We start from the raw sequence: 17,443 nt of genomic DNA, 5'->3' as shown, positions 1-17,443 counted from the left end.
GTCCTCTTACCTCCAAATGTGAGACACAGCTCCTCTCGCCCCCCCACTCATGCCAAGACAAAATAAAACTTCAAAATGTAATCTGAACTTTTTAATAAATGAAGACAAAAAGGACAGCTGCCAGAGAGCCAGAGGACTCTCTGTACCAGCTTGTTCCCTATGAAAGGACTTGAAGCCACACAAGGTGCTTACCCTTCTTCAGCATTTAGTCATTTCTCTGGAAAAACCGTTCTGGCTCCTGCAGGTGCATCCTCATAAACCTGTCACGGAGACGGCGGCGGGACAGCAGCGCTGGCAGAGGCTGTACATTGGGCGCCGTATCTGGCACAGTCTGTACACGTGGCATCCTAACCGACACAGGCCGCACACGGCGCATCGTTGCTGGCACAGGCCGCACACGGGGCACTGTTGCTGGCACAGGCGGCACACAGGGCACAGGCGGCACAGGTGAAACATGGGTCATTGTAGCTGGCATAGGCTGGACACAGGGTACCATAAATGGCACATGTTGCACATTGGGCACCATCCCTGGCATAGACTGAACACTGGGTACTATAATTGGTGTGGGCTGTACACAGTCCACCCTGACTGGCATAGGCTGTGCAATAGGAACTGGCATATGTGGTGTGCTAGTTACCTTAACTGGTATAGGCTGTACATGGGGCACAGTGATTGGCACAGGCTGTACATGGGGCACATTAACAGGCACAGGCCCTCTCCTGGGCACATTGATTGGCATATGCTGTGCATGGGGCACATTAACAGGCACAGGCTGTCTTTGGAGCACAGGGATTGGCATAGGCTGGACACGGGGCACATTAACAGGCACAGGCCCTCTCCTGGGCATAGTGATTGGCATATGCTGGACACAGGGCACATTAATAGGCACAGACCGTCTCCTGGGCACAGTGATTGGCATAGGCTGGTCATGGGGCACATTAACAGGCATAGACTGTACATGGAGCACAGTGATTGTCATAGGCTGGACATGGGGCACAGTGATTGGCACAGGCTGTACATGGGGCACATTAACAGGCATAGGCTGTACACGGGGCACATTAACAGGCATAGGCTGTACATGGGGCATATTAACAGGCACAGGCCGTCTCCTGGGCACAGTGATTGGCATAGGCTGGACACGGGGTACATTAACAGGCACAGACCGTCTCCTGGGCATAGTGATTGGCATAGGCTGGACATGGGGCACATTAACAGGCACAGGCTGTCTTTGGAGCACAGGGATTGGCATAGGCTGGACACGGGGCACATTAACAGGCACAGGCCCTCTCCTGGGCATAGTGATTGGCATATGCTGGACACAGGGCACATTAATAGGCACTGACTGTCTCCTGGGCACAGTGATTGGCATAGGCTGTACATGGGGCACATTAACAGGCACAGGCCGTCTCCTGGGCCCAGTGATTGGCATAGGCTGGACACGGGGCACATTAATGGGCACAGACCGTCTCCTGGGCACAGTGATTGGCATATGCTGGACACGGGGCACATTAATGGGCACAGACCGTCTCCTGGGCACAGTGATTGGCACAGGCTGCATATTGGGCACCATAACTGGCATAGGCTGTACACAGGGAAAGGTGCCTGACACAGGCTGTACATGGGGCGCCCTAACTGACACAGGCTGTATACTATGCACATTAATTAGCACAGGCTGTACACAGGGCAACATAGGTGGCATAGGCTGTACCTGGGGAGCTGTAACTGATACAGGCTGTACACGACATACTGTACGTGGCACAGGCTGGGCATGGGTCACCAGTGCTGGCACAGACTGCACACCCTCGGTGCCCCCCATGCCCTCGTGAACCGGCTCCTGAGGTCGCTGCTCATTCTCCCGGGCGCCGCCACAGGCGCCCTCTTGGTTCCCGCCATCCTCGAGGCCTGCAGCATCAGCAGCCGAGGGGCCTTCTCCACTTAATTCTCCTGCTCCTTCCCCTTCCGCTGCTGCGGCTTCCCGCCCAGGCTGGCCTTGTCCACTCGCTTCCTCATTTCTCCCCTCTCCAGCCGGCAAGACCATGGGTGCCCTCGCACCTAGAAGTGGGAAACAGAAAGATTGGGTGACCGGGCCCTGGGTGGTGCGAAGTCGCTATGGCGCCAGGGAAGGCGAAGCCGGCAGTGGGCAGTGCCCGTCCGTCCGTCCACCTCTGAGGGACACCAGTGCCCTCACGGACGTCACCAACCCACCACTCCCAGAAGGCACTGACCGTTCCGTTTTTCCTCCTCAGGTTCCTCGTGAGGCAAGGAGTCGGTGTTTTGAAGCTCCATGACGCGAAAGTGATCGAAATCGCTCGCGGTTTCCCTCGAGTTTCTTCAGGCTCTGAGGCGGAACCCCCTACAGTTCCGGGAGCAGAGCATCTCAACCAACCAGGGCTGTCTTCCGGTCCGGCACCCTGGTACAGCGTGTTAACATGTATCCAGTCATGGGCGTGCTACCCTTGCTTCCGGTTGACTCCAGGTGCTATGGGCTGAGCCCCCGAGAAAAGAACTGGCGACACTTTGGAGCTGCAATGAGCAGGCCGGTTGCTGGGAAGACATGGCTCCTAGACAAGCAGGCTGTAGAAGGGGCCTTCCAAGTTGTGTCTGAGTCCCCTGGGCTTGGTGAATTTTCTTCCTAGGGAACAGATGGGGGTCAACAACGGGAACCGATTTCCAGCGAGTAAGAAAGAAAATAGTTCTTAATGTTTGGGTGGGAGCTCCACCTCAGCCCCTGGCACCCTGGCATCCCTATACCTAAAGAGTCTGGAATGTTTGGAAGGAGTCTGGTGGAAGATTCTCCTCTGCTCCCTTCACCGTCTCTTTCCCTAAACCCGCCCCTTCAAAGCCTGCCCAACACTGCTCCTCCCCACACCCGCCCCTTTAAATCCTGCCAAACACAGCTCCTCCCCAAACCCCCCCCCCCTTCAAAGCCTGCCAAACATAGCTCCTCCCCCAGAGTGGTTCAAGACCACTCCTACAGGGTATAGAAGCTGCATTCTAGAAAACAGACATGTGGTTCTTCCAGGCTCTCAGTCCTCTCTCCTCTCTGAGTGGCCAAGGAATCAACTGGGAGTGCTTCACCCATTAAACCTGGGCTTTTCCTGATTCGTTTTGATTTGGATTTGCTGCATCAGCAGAGAGGCCTTCAGTGTGCAAAAAACTTATCACTTGAATGGAAATGTGTAGATCATATCCACATTAGGTCCCTGGTACTTGGCAAAGAAGGGTTATTAAGCGAATGTGTTTATCTGGGAGTTTCTTCTTTAGGCTTTCACAGAAAGTGAAGTTAGAACCTGTCATGCTTCCATGCTCTGCCTGTCCAGGAGCTTGGGAAGGGTTGCAGGGCCTGCTGGTCCTTCAGCAGGCAGATCAGAGGGCTCATCTTCACCAGGGCTACTGGGGAGGAGTTCAGTAGTACTGTTCAGCCTTCATGAGTGCTGGCAAAAGCTGTGAGAATTGTCATACCTGTGCTCAGGTTCCTCACCTTTCTCTTGTTACCCCCCCCCCCCTTCTAGTGTCTCCTCTGAATGGTCAAAGTGTCAAGAGCAGGCCTTTACACCCTGGTCTCCATCCCAGAACTGTCAGTCAAGCAGCCCCTTCTCTGGCATGTGGTCAGACTGGTTCCAAGGCAGCCAACTATTCCCAACATGTTCTGGTCACTCTTAGAATAGAAGGGGCCCTGGAGTACTAGTATGTGTCCAGGAAGTTCCTGTTTTGTAATGGGAATATTCTGGAGTCCTGGTGCTGGATTTCTTCTCCCAGAAAAGACCTACTTCACAGTTCTAATAACCTCCTCACCACTGTCTGTACATGCATGTTTCCTGTTCTTTGTCTTTGCTGTATAATCTGAATCTGCTGTTGGTGAAGTGTCCGGGCCCCTTAGAATTATTTTCTCTGTTTCTGGCTGTGAGTATAAAGACACTCATTTCTGGGATGAGGTCGTAGCTCATTGTGTCAAGTCCTTGTGCATCATACATAAAAACCTGGATTAGAGCCCCCCAAATTCCATAAAGTGGCAGGGTGTCCCTGTCTGAAATACTTGTGACACAGGAAGATCATAACTTCAAAGTCATTCTTGGTTTCAGAGTGAGATTTAGCTTTGCCTAGGGCATTCTCTCTCTCTCTCTCTCTCTCTCTCTATATATATATATATATATATATATATATATATATATATATATATATCCATTTCATATTTCATCTTATCAATTTCATCTCTCACTCCTCATTTTCCTGTTGAGCAGTGAGAAATGGGCCCGAATTTGGTTTTTAAAATTTACTCATGTTTGTTTAAAAAAAAACAAAACTGTGTGAATGTACAGTTTTGTCCTAAAAGCCTCCTTGGGATCCAGGTGTTTGCATCCCGTCTCTAGTGGCCTTGTGTTTTAGGTCCTTAGGGGAGAACTCCACTCCAGCTCCCCCTCTGCTCCCCTGAGCTGCTGGTGCCCCTCTTGCATGTCTCCTGTTCCATGTGAGGGGTCAGAACATAGCAGTAGTTCAGAGGGCTTGGGGAGCCTTTCCGATCAGTAACCTCCTGAGGAATTCCAGCCCTATGGAGGAGAACATGGCCACTTCTATATCTATAGAAAGCACGGGGGTCTAAGACCTTTGGATGTATGGAAATCCAGCTTCTATTCAGTGTCCCTCTGTACCATGTGTGATCCTGGAAGATCCCAGGCAGTCTCATGAATGCCACAAAGAGCTAAAAGGGTAGATACAATACTGGAAAACACTGAGTGTTTCTTGAATTTTTAATGTCATCTCTAGTTTTTTATTACTATTGGGTTTTATTTTTGTAACTTTTTTTCTTGATTCTTTGTGAATTTCACATCATGCATCCTAATCTCACTCATCTCCCTGTGTCCTCGATTATGCCCTCTGCCATTGCAACATGCCCCCCAAAACAAAATTTAAAACTAAAACTAAAAAACCCAAACCAAAAACACACACACAAAAAAAATCAAACAACAACCCCAGCTCCCCAAATCTCCATGTGGAAGCTATAGTGTATCACAATATACCCTTTAGTCCATCCATCTTTACTTGAAAGTGTTTATTGCAAGTAGTCTTGGTCTGGTTGAGTCCCTTGGCTTCTGCTGCACTCTCGATGCTGGGCCCTCACTGGAGCTCCTCTTGGATATCCTGATGTTGCCTTGTGTCATGGAGATCCTGCAGCTTTGGGTCTGCAGGACAGGCCCCCTCACATGCTCCAGCAGTTCATAGATGAGGTGGATGTGGCGGTGGACTACCTTGTTATCCTGGTTCTCATACTGGGTGGTAGCTGGGTTGGTTCAGCCTGCCAGCTTTCCCTCCATTTCACCACCCAGGCAAGCTCTCCATGTCTGGGTCTGTGGCCCTACTGCACCCTGAGTCTGGGCTGATGTCCATGGCCCATGTCACCACCAAACAGCACACTGATGCCCAGGGTCTGGGCTTCCACCGGTGGCCTTCTTGGTGTCTGAGGGCTGTGCTGCTGCCAGGCCCATACAGACCTGAGTGACATGTGCTGCTACTCAGGGTCAGGGCATCATACAGGCCAAGCTTCAGGAAAGGCCATGTCTGGGTCAGTGGCTCTGCCACAGCCAGGGTCTGCACTGATGTCGGAGACTCCTGTGTGGATGCCCAGGATCTGGGCTTACACCTCGGCCCGTGTGGGTATTCAAGGGCCATGCTGCCAATGGCTCCATGCTGATCAGAGGGACCTGCATTGCCAACTAGGGCCATGGTGACATCAGGCATAAGCTTCTGTGAAGGACCGTGTCTGGGTCCATGGTCCAACCACAGCTAGGGTCGGTATTGATATCCGTGGCCCATATTGCCACTAAAGGCCACTCAGATGTCAGGGGTCTGGGCCACCACTTAGGGCCATATTAGTGTCCAAGGGTTGAGCCTCTGTCAGGGCCATGTAGAACTGAATAGCCTGTGCTGCCACCAAGGGCGAGGGTTTCATCGGAGCCTGGGCTGTGGCCAGGGGCTATGTCTGGGTCTGTGACCCTGCTGCAGCTGTAGGCTGTGATGATATCCCTGGTTCCTGTTACCCCTGAAAACAGTGAGGATAGGCCTGCACAGAGTTGGTCCTGCCCCTCACTGTCTGCAGCACTAGGGAGAACTGGCCCTGCCCCCCACCAACTGCAGCACTCAGAAGAGAGGGCCCTACACTTTGCCTGGGCAGCACAGTAGAGTTTTCCCTGCTGGTGGAGGTGGGATGAGCCAGCCCTGAAGAGTGAGAGTGGGAGAGCTAGCCCCATGGTCTGTCACATGGTAGCATGAGCAAGGGAGAGATGCCCCCTTTCCCCTCAACACTCATCCCTTGCCCACAGCCCTCCTGTACCTACTTCAGGCAAGAAAAGCAGGTCCCAGCTTTACAAGAGTGGAAGACCTGATCCTGCCCCTCACAGACTGCAGCACTCAGGAGAGTGTGGGCCCTCCCAGGCAGCACAGTAGAGCTGACCCCCATGATGGGGTGCAAGTGATCAGGACATGTGAATGCAGGGGGAGATTAGGCCCCACCCCTCATCTGCCATGTGGTGGAGTGGCAAGACAGAGATGATCTCCTCTCACCCCTTGTCACCCCTGGTGGGTGAGTGAGCTAGCCCTGAGGCCAAGACAGTTGGAGAACACGCACTGCCCCCAACTGGCAGTGCTGGGAATCAAACCTGAGTCACCCGGAAGATCAACCAGTGTTCTTAACCCCTGAGCAATTTCTCTGGCTTTCTGGTTTCACCTCTTAAAAAAATCCTTTACACTTTAAAAACGAGATGGGATTCCTTCTTTTTAAAAAGATTTCAAAAGATAATAAAACTTAATTTATATCATAGTTAATAAAAATACTTCTCTGAATTGTACAAGAAGAATGGCTGGGACCTCTGATAGACACAGTGTATGGAGAGCAGGCCTGTAGTTTGGTTGTGTTTTACTCTTACTCTCTTGCTCTTTGTTCTTTGGGGGGCATCCACCCACCAAATAATCACATGGAGTCTTATTCTTACTTATGAATGTCAACCTTAGCTTGGCTTATTTCTAGCCAGCTTTTCTTTACTTAAATTATCCTGTCTAAATTTTGTCTCTTGATTTTTACCTTTTTCTATTTCTATATATCTTCCTTTACTTCTTACTCTATAGCTGGTTTTGTGGCTGGGTGGCTGGTCCTTTGTATTCTCCTCCATGTCTTGCTCCTAGTTCTTTCTCTTCCTAGATTTCTCCTCCTATTTATTCTCTCTGCCTGCCAGCCCCTTTCTCCTGCATAGCTATTGGCCATTCAGCTCTTTATTACACCATCAGATGTTTTAGGCAGAAAAAGTAACACAGCTTTACAGAGATAAACAAATGCAACATAAAAGAATGCAAATATCTTTGCATCATTAAACAAATGTTCCACGGCATAAATGAATGTAACACATCTTAAATTAATATTCCACAACAGAGCATCATTCCAGTTCCCATCATTTCAGTCTTTTGAAAGAGGGAAATTTCATCCTGCCCAGAGCTCCCATCCACATCAGAGGTGAGTGTCTGTGGTCATACCCAGGGAGGCTTGCCCCTGGGTCCCATCCCTGCACCCCAGTCATTCTTGGAAGACCCACCAAACTTGGCTCCAGCTGCTGGTCAGCAGGCAGGGCTCCCAGGGAAAGGTTCCCCTTCTCCAAGACCCCCCAGTGGACCCTACAATCTACATGCCCTGCCCCCACACCCATCTGCCTGAGACCCCCGCCACTTCCTGAGAATTGGAGACCAGCCCCCAGTTCCCACCCAGCCCAGAGTTCCCATCCAGACCAGAGATGAGTGTCTGGGGCCATACCCAGGGAGGCCTACAACTAGGTCCCATCCCTGGGCCCCAGCTGTTCCCATGGAGAAAAGGGAGGCATAACAACTAACACTGAGGAAATCCAGAGAATCATCAGGTCATACTTCAAAAACCTCTACTCCATAAAACTGGAAAATCTAAAAGAAATGAATAATTTCGGGATAGAAACCACATACCTAAGTTATATCAAGACCAGATAAACTATTGAAATAGTCCAATAACCCCCGAAATAGAATCAGTCATTAAAAGTCTCCCAACCAAAAGAAGCCCAGGACCAGATGGTTTCAGTGCAGAATTCTACCAGATCTTCAAAGAAGAGCTAATACCAATACTCTTTAAATTGTTCCACACAATAGAAACAGAAGGAACATTACCAAACTCCTTCTATGAGGCTACAATTACCCTGATTCCTAAGCCAAACAAAGATGTAACAGAGAAAAAGAAGTACAGACCAATCTCCCTCATAAACACTGATGCAAAAATACTCAATAAAATACTGGCAAACAGACTCCAAGAACACATCAAAACAATTATCCACCATGATCAAGTAGGCTTCATCTCAGGGATGCAAGGGTGGCTCAACATATGAAAGTCAGTCAATGTAAAACACCATATAAACAAACTGAAAAAAAAAAACACACGATCCTCTCACTAGATGCAGAAAAGGCATTTGACAAGATCCAACACCCCTTCATGATAACAGTCTTGGAGAGATCAGGAATACAGGGAACATACCTAAACACAATAAAGGCAATTTACAGCAAGCCAACAGCCAACATCAAATCAAATGGAAAGAAAATCAAAGCGATTCCACTAAAATCAGGAACAAGGCAAGGCTATCCACTCTTCAATCGTAAGCATAAGAAGGCTCAAGTTAAAAAAAAAAAAAAAAAAAAAAAAAAAAAAAAAAAACCTGTATCCTAACATGTTTTAAAAACTCCGCCAAGAAAAGATCAATTCAAATGGTGGGAAGTGCTACTCACCTATAGCTATGTTTAAAACCACATGATATCATGCTTACGATTGAATGCTCTTCTTCCTTTTGCAGTGATGGGAATTGAACCTAGAATGTTGCTCAGGGGAGACAAGTGCTAATACACACACACACACACACATACACACACACACACACACACACACACACACACACACACACACACACGCATACATATAGCATCTCCATTTCCAACTTGGTGGGATGTAAAATATTGTTTTCTCTTTGTTAATAATTATATCTTCTAAGATGTTATTAAGAAGAAAAGAAATATATCCCTGAATTACTTCAGATTGGCTATATTTTGTTCTTTACTTTTAGTCAAATTTTCTCTCACAGGTTTATTGTTATTTTGGAACAGCACCTATTTAAGTAAGTTTCACAAGTCTTTTTTGAGTGGGCCAGGCTTTTTTTTAAATAATAGTTATAAATAAATAACTCTCTTAGTATAGAAAGCATCAGTAGGTCCATTTGCCTGAGAGCTTAGCTGTTTTGAGTGCTTTAAAGTTTGGCTGCTAAGTTAATGAGGTTATTTGAGGCAAGTATAGCTAATGTTGTGTTGTTTCCTTTAACCAAAGTGGCCAGTTCCTCTTTTAGCCATTCTGTAAATGCAGAGTTCATAAGGCATCACTTTTGCCATCCTCAGTGTTCTCAGGAAGAATTATTGAGTGTGGTTTGGATATATTATCATTTATTTATTATTTATTTGATTGTGTACATGCCCATATATATGTCCGCAGATATGCTCTGCTCACTACTTGGTTCCAGGAATTGATCTCAGGTTGTCATGCTTAAGTCTCATGAATAGCTTCTGGCAATATTTTTGGCACCACAGTGCAAAGTAAGTATCTTATCTTAGTGTTTTGTAGGCAGTTTTACCATCAACATCTATTTTGTTAAAGTACTTACAGTCTTTCTATAATTTCCTAAATGGAGCCACCCCTAATCATTGTTTCCTGAAGCCAATAGCTCTAGTAATTTATATAAGTCAGCAAACCATTGCTCATAAGCCAGAACGATGCTCCTATTTAGTTTTGAAAACCTGAGGGTCCTGTACAGATCGGAAAACCTCATAAACAACATTTCTAGCTAATCTTTTGTTTAGAGAACATAGCTAGTATACAGATCTCCTGTCCCTTTGGGTTTTATCTTAAATAAGGTCATAACAATCTTTCCTTTTTATGCAAAACTTTATCTTTGATGAACACTAGAGAGGAAAGTTGGAGGGGATTGTAATGGAGGAGGAAGCTTAAATTGTTTTTGTGGAGAAGGCAAGCACAAAGGATAGATGAGAGCAAGAATTTGAGACAAATTAGGATTTCTCTTTAGTTTTTAGTGCAACCTCTAAATTTTTAAAATTGATTTTCTCATTTTAATGTCTTTATAAAACTTGGTAATCTCCAAATCTCTAAGTTTTTGTAAGTTAACATGTCTATTAATTTTCTTAGATGCTCTAAAATTTCAATTAAAGTATACTTTCCATTAATCATTTTCTGTTTTATTGCCCAGGAATTCTAGCTTAGTGTTCAAAAGAAACAATTTAGGAATATCAAATATTGGGCTCTAAAATTTTCAGTGCAAAACATAGCTTTTGCTCCAGAGATAATAAGAGATAGTTTATTCTGAGCCAAACATGAGTGAGCATGGCCTAGCAGCAGAATCATGTTTCACAGTGGAAAACTCTTTTGTCACAGAACAAGAGAAAAGTCATAAAGCAATGTATTTATTAAATACACTGTGGGAATTCAGGTAGGTCAGCTGCAGTGGAGAGGAGAAATATCTTTTATAGGTTTCATATGTGTGTTAGTTACCTTCCTGTTGTTCGGAACAACTTATGGTTTATTTTGGCTCAATGTTCAAGGTACAGTAGAGAAGCTAAGGTATCAGGAGCTTGAAGCAATTGGTCACAATGCATTGCTGTCTGGAACACAGAGGGTGATGAACGCTGGTGCTCAGCTTGATCTCCCCCTTTCATGCAGCACAGGGAATGGTGCTGCCCACTTTTAGGATGAATCTTCAAACTAATCAGTGTAATTCCTTACATAAATTGCCAGAGGCTAATCTCTCACAGATGTGGATGTGCATCCTTCAATAACTTAAAAATCACTGATAACTGATCACAGTAGTTATAACTTTCTTAACTTTAGAATTAGGGGAAGGCAGATCTCCACTATGTTTTATAGTACAATTCAGAAGTTTGCTTAGTGGTAGAATATTTGGTCAGATACAGAAGTTAGTAGCAATTGTCTATTAAAGAGAGTAAAAATTACTCCAATGCAATTTTTCTTTTGATCTGCAACACTCCTACTCTCCAGAATCATAATGTTCTTGTCAAAAAATAAATATGCAGAATTTTAAACACAGATGTGATGTGACTTATTCAGAAAAATTCAGTTCACACTTCTTCCTTTTGTCCAAGTATACTTTTTAAAAGATGTATTTATTTTTAAGTGATAGGTGTTTTTCCTGAATGTATGTATGTGAACCCTCTGTATGCCTGGTGCAATATAGGTTAGAAGACAGTGTCAGATTCTCTTGAACTGTAGTTACATGATGGATGTGAGCCATCATGTGGATGCTGGGAAGTGAACCCAGGGCCTCTGAAAGAGCAACAAGAACTCTAAATCCCAGAACCTTCTCTCCAGCTCCAAGCATCATGTTTTGTGCTTGTGGAGACCAAATGACTCATTCATACTGTCTCATAAAGAGGAGACTGCTTTTTCAGGAAAGTAGTCATCTGGGGGAGAAATAGCAGCTAAATCTATTGAAGAAGGTATCCCTTGGTCTGTATCACATCAGTGCTGTTAGTCTGTGTTTTTTCTCCCTCTGTATCTAATAGGACATTTACACATGACATTACAATTGTAGTATTAAACCTCAAGGTAAATAGGCATTAATCAATGGAATATACTCTGTCATAGTACATACTGGAAGAGTTTACATGAACTCTCAATGTCACAAAGCAAAACAGAATTGTAAATCAAAAATTTCATACACATATTCGTGATGCACCAGGTAGATGGCCTGCTGCAGAGCAGGGAAATATTTTCAATACATTTCAGATGTTATCTTAAAAGATTTTTTAGCTTTAAGGTTAGTAGAGACTAGTGATATATTGTCTAACAGCACATTTCAAAAAACTTATTAGTTATTAGTCACAAGGGTTATAATTAGACATGATATAGAGTTTGGCTACTAAAATAATCTGTATATAACTTATTTTTTCGTAAATCTTTAACATTCCATCTCCCACAATCAAGAAGTTTTGGTCAATCATTCAAAGGGTCTTTAACACACATGTGGCTACCTCAGAAGATATCAATCTACAGTGGTATCATTGCTTTCTTTTTGTGTACTTCTGAATTTTACAGATATTGAAATAGATAAGAAGATAAAAATTCTTGGTTACATGCTTTACATGACCTTTATATGCTGAATATTAAAAGGAACATAATCACGTTTTCTTTGAAAATTATTTCTCCTTTATTTAGTTTTAGATTAAGCTGTAGAGAGACCTCTCTCAAATACTCTATCAGTCTATCATCTCTCTCTCTCATCTCTATCTATCTATCTATCTATCTATCTATCTATCTATCTATCTATCTATCTATCTATCTATCTATCTATCTATCTTCTTGATACAAGGGCTCAAGTACCCAAGGTTGGTCTCAAACTAATTACAAGGCTGTGGATGATCTTTACTTTTTTATCCTCCTGTCTTCATCTCCTGAGTGCTCAGATTACAGATGCTCCCCATCATGCCTGGTTATGTAGTACTGGGAATTAAAGCCGTGCTCTCATCCATGGTAGGCAAACAGTCTACTAACTAAGCTATACCCCATACCCTAAAATACAATAAATACATTTAATAAATAATACCAGTTGATTAGTAGCCATGAAATCTGGCACAAGGAGGACAGATTTAAAAATCCATCTGAGATCCTGCTCTTTGCTATTGTCCTCATACATCTACTTCACAGTCTAAGAAGGTTTCTGAATTGCTCTCATTTGAAAGCTGAAAAATGACATGCTTGCTATGTTATATGAATATTTTTCCAAAGTTTTCTGTGGTGCTGCTTTTATTTCATTAGAATGTATGTTTATAGCTGAAGCTTGCTGCAAATGAAGCTAAGAAATGAGTGACCAGTACAATAATATAAAATTTATGATTATGGCCGGGCGGTGGTGGCGCACGCCTTTAATCCCAGCACTTGGGAGGCAGAGCCAGGTGGATCTCTGTGAGTTCGAGGCCAGCCTGGACTACCAAGTGAGTCCCAGGAATGGCGCAAAGCTACACAGAGAAACCCTGTCTCGAAAAACCAAAAAAAAAAAATTATGATTATGTTACTAAAGATGGAATAAATAAGAATTATCCCTAGGCTATTTATCAAACTGTAATATATTCTATAGGAGGAGATACAGATTTTCTCTCAGATACCAGCTAATCTTGTGCTAATTATTCACAAACGAGGTCATCCATTGCTGAAGCTTTCTATTGACATTTGAACATTAGGGAAAATGAGCACCGTTCTCTTAATTTTTTCAGAATATCACCAATTTATCCCTTCAACTGTGGTTTAATTAAAATGGTTAAAAACTAGTTCTTCTTTCCATATTTTATTCTCTTGGAACCAAGCTAGATCATGATTGCTCATGGCCATGCACTAGAATGTACTGCATTGACAGTTTATAATTTGACATGTTTCTATTAACTGACATAACTTTATGCTGACTGAGAGAAAAGCAAGGCTTTCCAAGTGTGTCCAGCAAAACTAAATTCTGAAAACTACATAAAATATGATTTCTTTCTTTTTCTTTTAGAAAATGATCTCAATTAAAATAAAAATAAACTAAGAAACTTCCACATTGAAGTTTTTTTCTGATCACACATTCCCTTATCACACATTTCATTAACAGAGGGCATTGCAGATGTATTTCATTTATATATTCTCTTGTTTTGCTCTATTTTTTTAAGCTATGGATTTTTTTTATAGTTTTGAGTTACACCATATTATTCACTCACGTAAACAAGTAGAGTAGTAGTAAAATATACTACAGATCACTGGTTCACAATGCCTTAATCATAAATCCATGTATATAAATTACGATAGCATTGTGTGTTGGAGATACTTAAAATTAGTCATATGAAGCAGGAAAAATTGCTCAGTGGTTAAATATACTTGCTACTCTTGTAGTGGATCTACATTCAGTTCCCAACTCCCATAATCATGTAGTTTAAAACCACCTTTAACTCCAGTTCCAAGGTATTGAGTGTCTTTTTCTGAACTCTGTAGCACATGCACACTTATGGTGCAAATAAACTCACACAGTCATGAATTTGGAAATGAAAATTAGTCGTATATGAGTAAAAATTATCAGATAATGTTCTTTTCTTAAAAGTGGACGAAGAATATGTATGTATGTTCTGAAAAAGTCAAACACAACATAATTTTTTTGAGTCTCTACCTGCACTCTCTATGTTGCAATATAGGTTATAATATGATTAAAGTGAAAAGTTTATATAAATAGGATGCCTATTACAACTAACATTTCATTTTAAGTTACATTGTTTTACTTTGAGTGATATTTAAAGTTCACTGTTAGTGACCTTTTGATCACTAAGAGAATAAGCAACATGCTCTATCCCAATTTTTAAAATTTAAAAATTGTTTCATTTTTACTTGTCTGTGTGTTGCTCTAAAAGATTCCCTGTAGAGAAAAATGTGACATAAATTGAAAAACATTTCCAAACACACCCCAAAATATTCTGAGTGATCTCTTATTATTCCACATTTACTCAATGATCATTTGCTAAGTTTATACACTGTTCAAGTACCATGTGAGATGCTATGCATACAACACTAAATAAAACACCCCCAAAACTCATTAGTAGTGTTCTAAAAAAATACAAAGTCCAAATTCATATTATTTATTCTGTTTTTATGTTCATAAGGAATATATAAGTATCTGGTAATTTCAAAAACTATCATTACATTTAATAACAACCTTTTCCTAATATTTTTTTAACATTAAATATCTCTGCTGTAAAATCGTGCTTAATATAACACAAGGGAGATAAAAATGAGTGTGTTTAAAGTGAGAATGGCATTCCAAAGTGAAATATCAAGGCAAATCACATAACAGACAATAGCAATGGAAGATCTGTCCAAATGAAGTTTGTATTATTAGACTATACCAATTTTCACAAGAGGAATTTGTTGAATTTCCACAGACATTTTTGATTAACAACATGAAGCATATGCTTTTTTAAAAAAAATAAACAAATTTAGTATTTATTTATCTTATTTTGTGTATATCAATGTTTTGTTTCCATAAATGTATGTATGTAACATATGGTCTTGGTGCCTGTGGAGGTCAGAAGAAGACATCAGATCCATTGGATGCTTAAGGGTTGGTTGTGAGCTACCATTTGTGTACTAGGAACCAAACCAGAGAGGGTCCTCTGCCAGAAAAACAGATGTTCTTTACTGCTGCACCATCTTTCCAGCCCCAGAACATGTCATTAAAATCCTAGGTATGAAAGCTTATATCTTTAAAATTATGACATTCAGATCAAAATAATAACCAATATCATTTTTTAATGATGACATACTAAAGATACTATAATCAGAAATCAAAATGCATGTGGTGCCCAACAGGTTGGCTTGAGTTTCTATCTGAAACTTGAGAATACTTAATAAGCAATTCTAAAGGGAGCCCCAAACAGGTTCCTGCTTCATGTCTCATGTGGGCAGTGGGACGTGACAGCATTTGGGCTTGAGCACAACATGGCAGATTCCCACTACGATACACAGTGGTGTTTCCAAGCCTCACTGCGCACTGTATGACAGACATACCTTTTGCTAGTATGAAAAAAAAAAAAAGAGGTTTTTGGGCTACATGCTGCTTTAATGGATACATAGACCCACTGCTTCTGAGAGTTGATGGTATGTATACATGGCCCAGAGCATGAGATGAATTACCTCCGCCATGTTGAAAAGCTGAAATGGAAGGAGTCAGCAGCCAAGGTTGCCCGCTTCTGTCCTTTAAAATCTCTCCTGGTCAGAGAATGATTATAGATTCACAATAAGGCAGATTCAGAATAAGGAATAAGGCTTTAAACAGTTTACAATGAATGTAAAAATGTACATTGGCTTGAAAGAAAGAGAAAAGGGAGGATATACAGTTATATTAAAGAAATAAAAAGTTTAAAAAAGTCTTTAAAGAGACAGTAAAAGTAATATAAAAAATGAGCCACGTAAAGATAGAAATCACACAGAGAGTCCTGATTATATTGTCTTTGGGATTTTTAACTGCAGAAAGACATCTGATGGTAAAAATTGCTGAGTTGAATCAATATGTATATTTTAAAGGTATTATTTCAATTACAAAATTAATGTCTAAGGATATATTGGAAAAGAGGTTCTGCTTTTGTTTCCACAGAAGATGAGAACTTGTGGATTGCTTCCAGGCTAATATGGCTTGAGCAGCCAAGACCCTCTGAGAGGTCCCTAGATAATCCAACATTCAGAACAGCTTCAAGGCAACTGGCTCAGAGAATACAGCTTCACAGACTACTCCAGGTAGGACTTGACCACAATCCTAAAATTTTCTTTATGTCCACATAAGACTACCAGCGCCCTTTATCAGCAGGAACTAGCCTAGAAAATTCTGTTCACATTCCCCAAAAATGGATTATGGATGTTTGTCTTTGTTTAGATTGTTGGTTACAAATTGTTATTGGTCATAGTCAATATCTTTCTAAAAGAAGAAAGGGGTTATGATATGGAAATATAGGATAATGACATGATAGGATAAAAGGGTGGATTGTTGAACCTACCATTAAAGAGCAACTTGTTTAAAATGTTTTACATTGGTATAGTTTTTAGTTTATTGATACAAAATTAAAGTTAATTTTGTTATACTATATGTATATTTCTACTCTTGCTTAAGGTATTATATTTGTGCAGCTCATTTGAAATTGTAGTGGATAATTAAGAAATACAGCTACATGCCGGGCGGTGGTGGTGCACGCCTTTAATCCCAGCACTTGGGAGGCAGAGCCAGGTGGATAACTGTGAGTTCGAGGCCAGCCTGAGCTACCAAGTGAGTTCCAGGAAAGGCTCAAAGCTACACAGAGAAACCCTGTCTCGAAAAACAAAAAACAAAAAAAAAAAAGAAAAGAAATACAGATTAATAATTAGTCTTCTATGATAGTCAAATTTATAGTCATGCTAAGTTTTCTAGGTATACATAGATAAAATTCAATTAGGTAGGTAATCTTCAAACACTTCAAAGACCTACAGAATATGGCATATGAAATGTTTAAAAAAACTTGGACTTTCTGGACAGTGAGATATGTCTGCTCCTGGCAGCACCCATTTACTTCAAAGAGAAAGATGGGCATCAAAGATGGTCTATATGGAGTTTATATTCTTCTTGGCAAAAATAGCCATTTGGGCAAGAAACTGTTCTTGCCTGGACTGCTTGACAAAATGTTGTATCAACTGGACATGCAGGACCCATAGGAAGGTAACCACTGAACTTTGCAACGCAAAATGGTCCTTCAGGTTCCTGCTTTGCAGAATAAACTGTCAGACATTCTACAGGACACAGAGAGAAGTGACTGAGAGACTCTAGGTTTATGG

At 42.2% G+C, this 17,443-nt stretch overlaps 1 protein-coding gene across 1 annotated transcript; it reads right to left on the bottom strand.

The window, feature by feature from the left end:
• Positions 1 to 205: 205 nt before the first annotated feature.
• On the bottom strand, positions 206 to 2,368 carry LOC121825776 (uncharacterized). Its single transcript, XM_042269405.2, has 2 exons — positions 2,226 to 2,368; positions 206 to 2,052 (listed from the first exon to the last, which is right to left on the bottom strand). Exons 1-2 carry the CDS (start codon positions 2,284 to 2,286, stop codon positions 206 to 208), a joined length of 1,908 nt encoding a protein of 635 aa, XP_042125339.1. The 5' UTR covers positions 2,287 to 2,368.
• Positions 2,369 to 17,443: the final 15,075 nt, after the last annotated feature.

The sequence above is a fragment of the Peromyscus maniculatus genome, chromosome X (genome assembly GCF_049852395.1).
Source record: "Peromyscus maniculatus bairdii isolate BWxNUB_F1_BW_parent chromosome X, HU_Pman_BW_mat_3.1, whole genome shotgun sequence".
Lineage (NCBI taxonomy): Eukaryota > Metazoa > Chordata > Mammalia > Rodentia > Cricetidae > Peromyscus > Peromyscus maniculatus.
Note: the sequence above shows the minus strand (reverse complement) of the source record. Positions and strands in the feature narration are given on the sequence as shown.

Excerpts from the sequence above, each read along its gene's own strand:
- LOC121825776 (XM_042269405.2), bottom strand. The coding sequence starts at position 2,286 with ATGGAGCTTCAAAACACCGACTCCTTGCCTCACGAGGAACCTGAGGAG. Across the intron at positions 2,053-2,225 it reads TGAGGAGGAAAAACGGAACG|GTGCGAGGGCACCCATGGTC; the intron begins GTCAGTGCCTTC and ends TCCCACTTCTAG.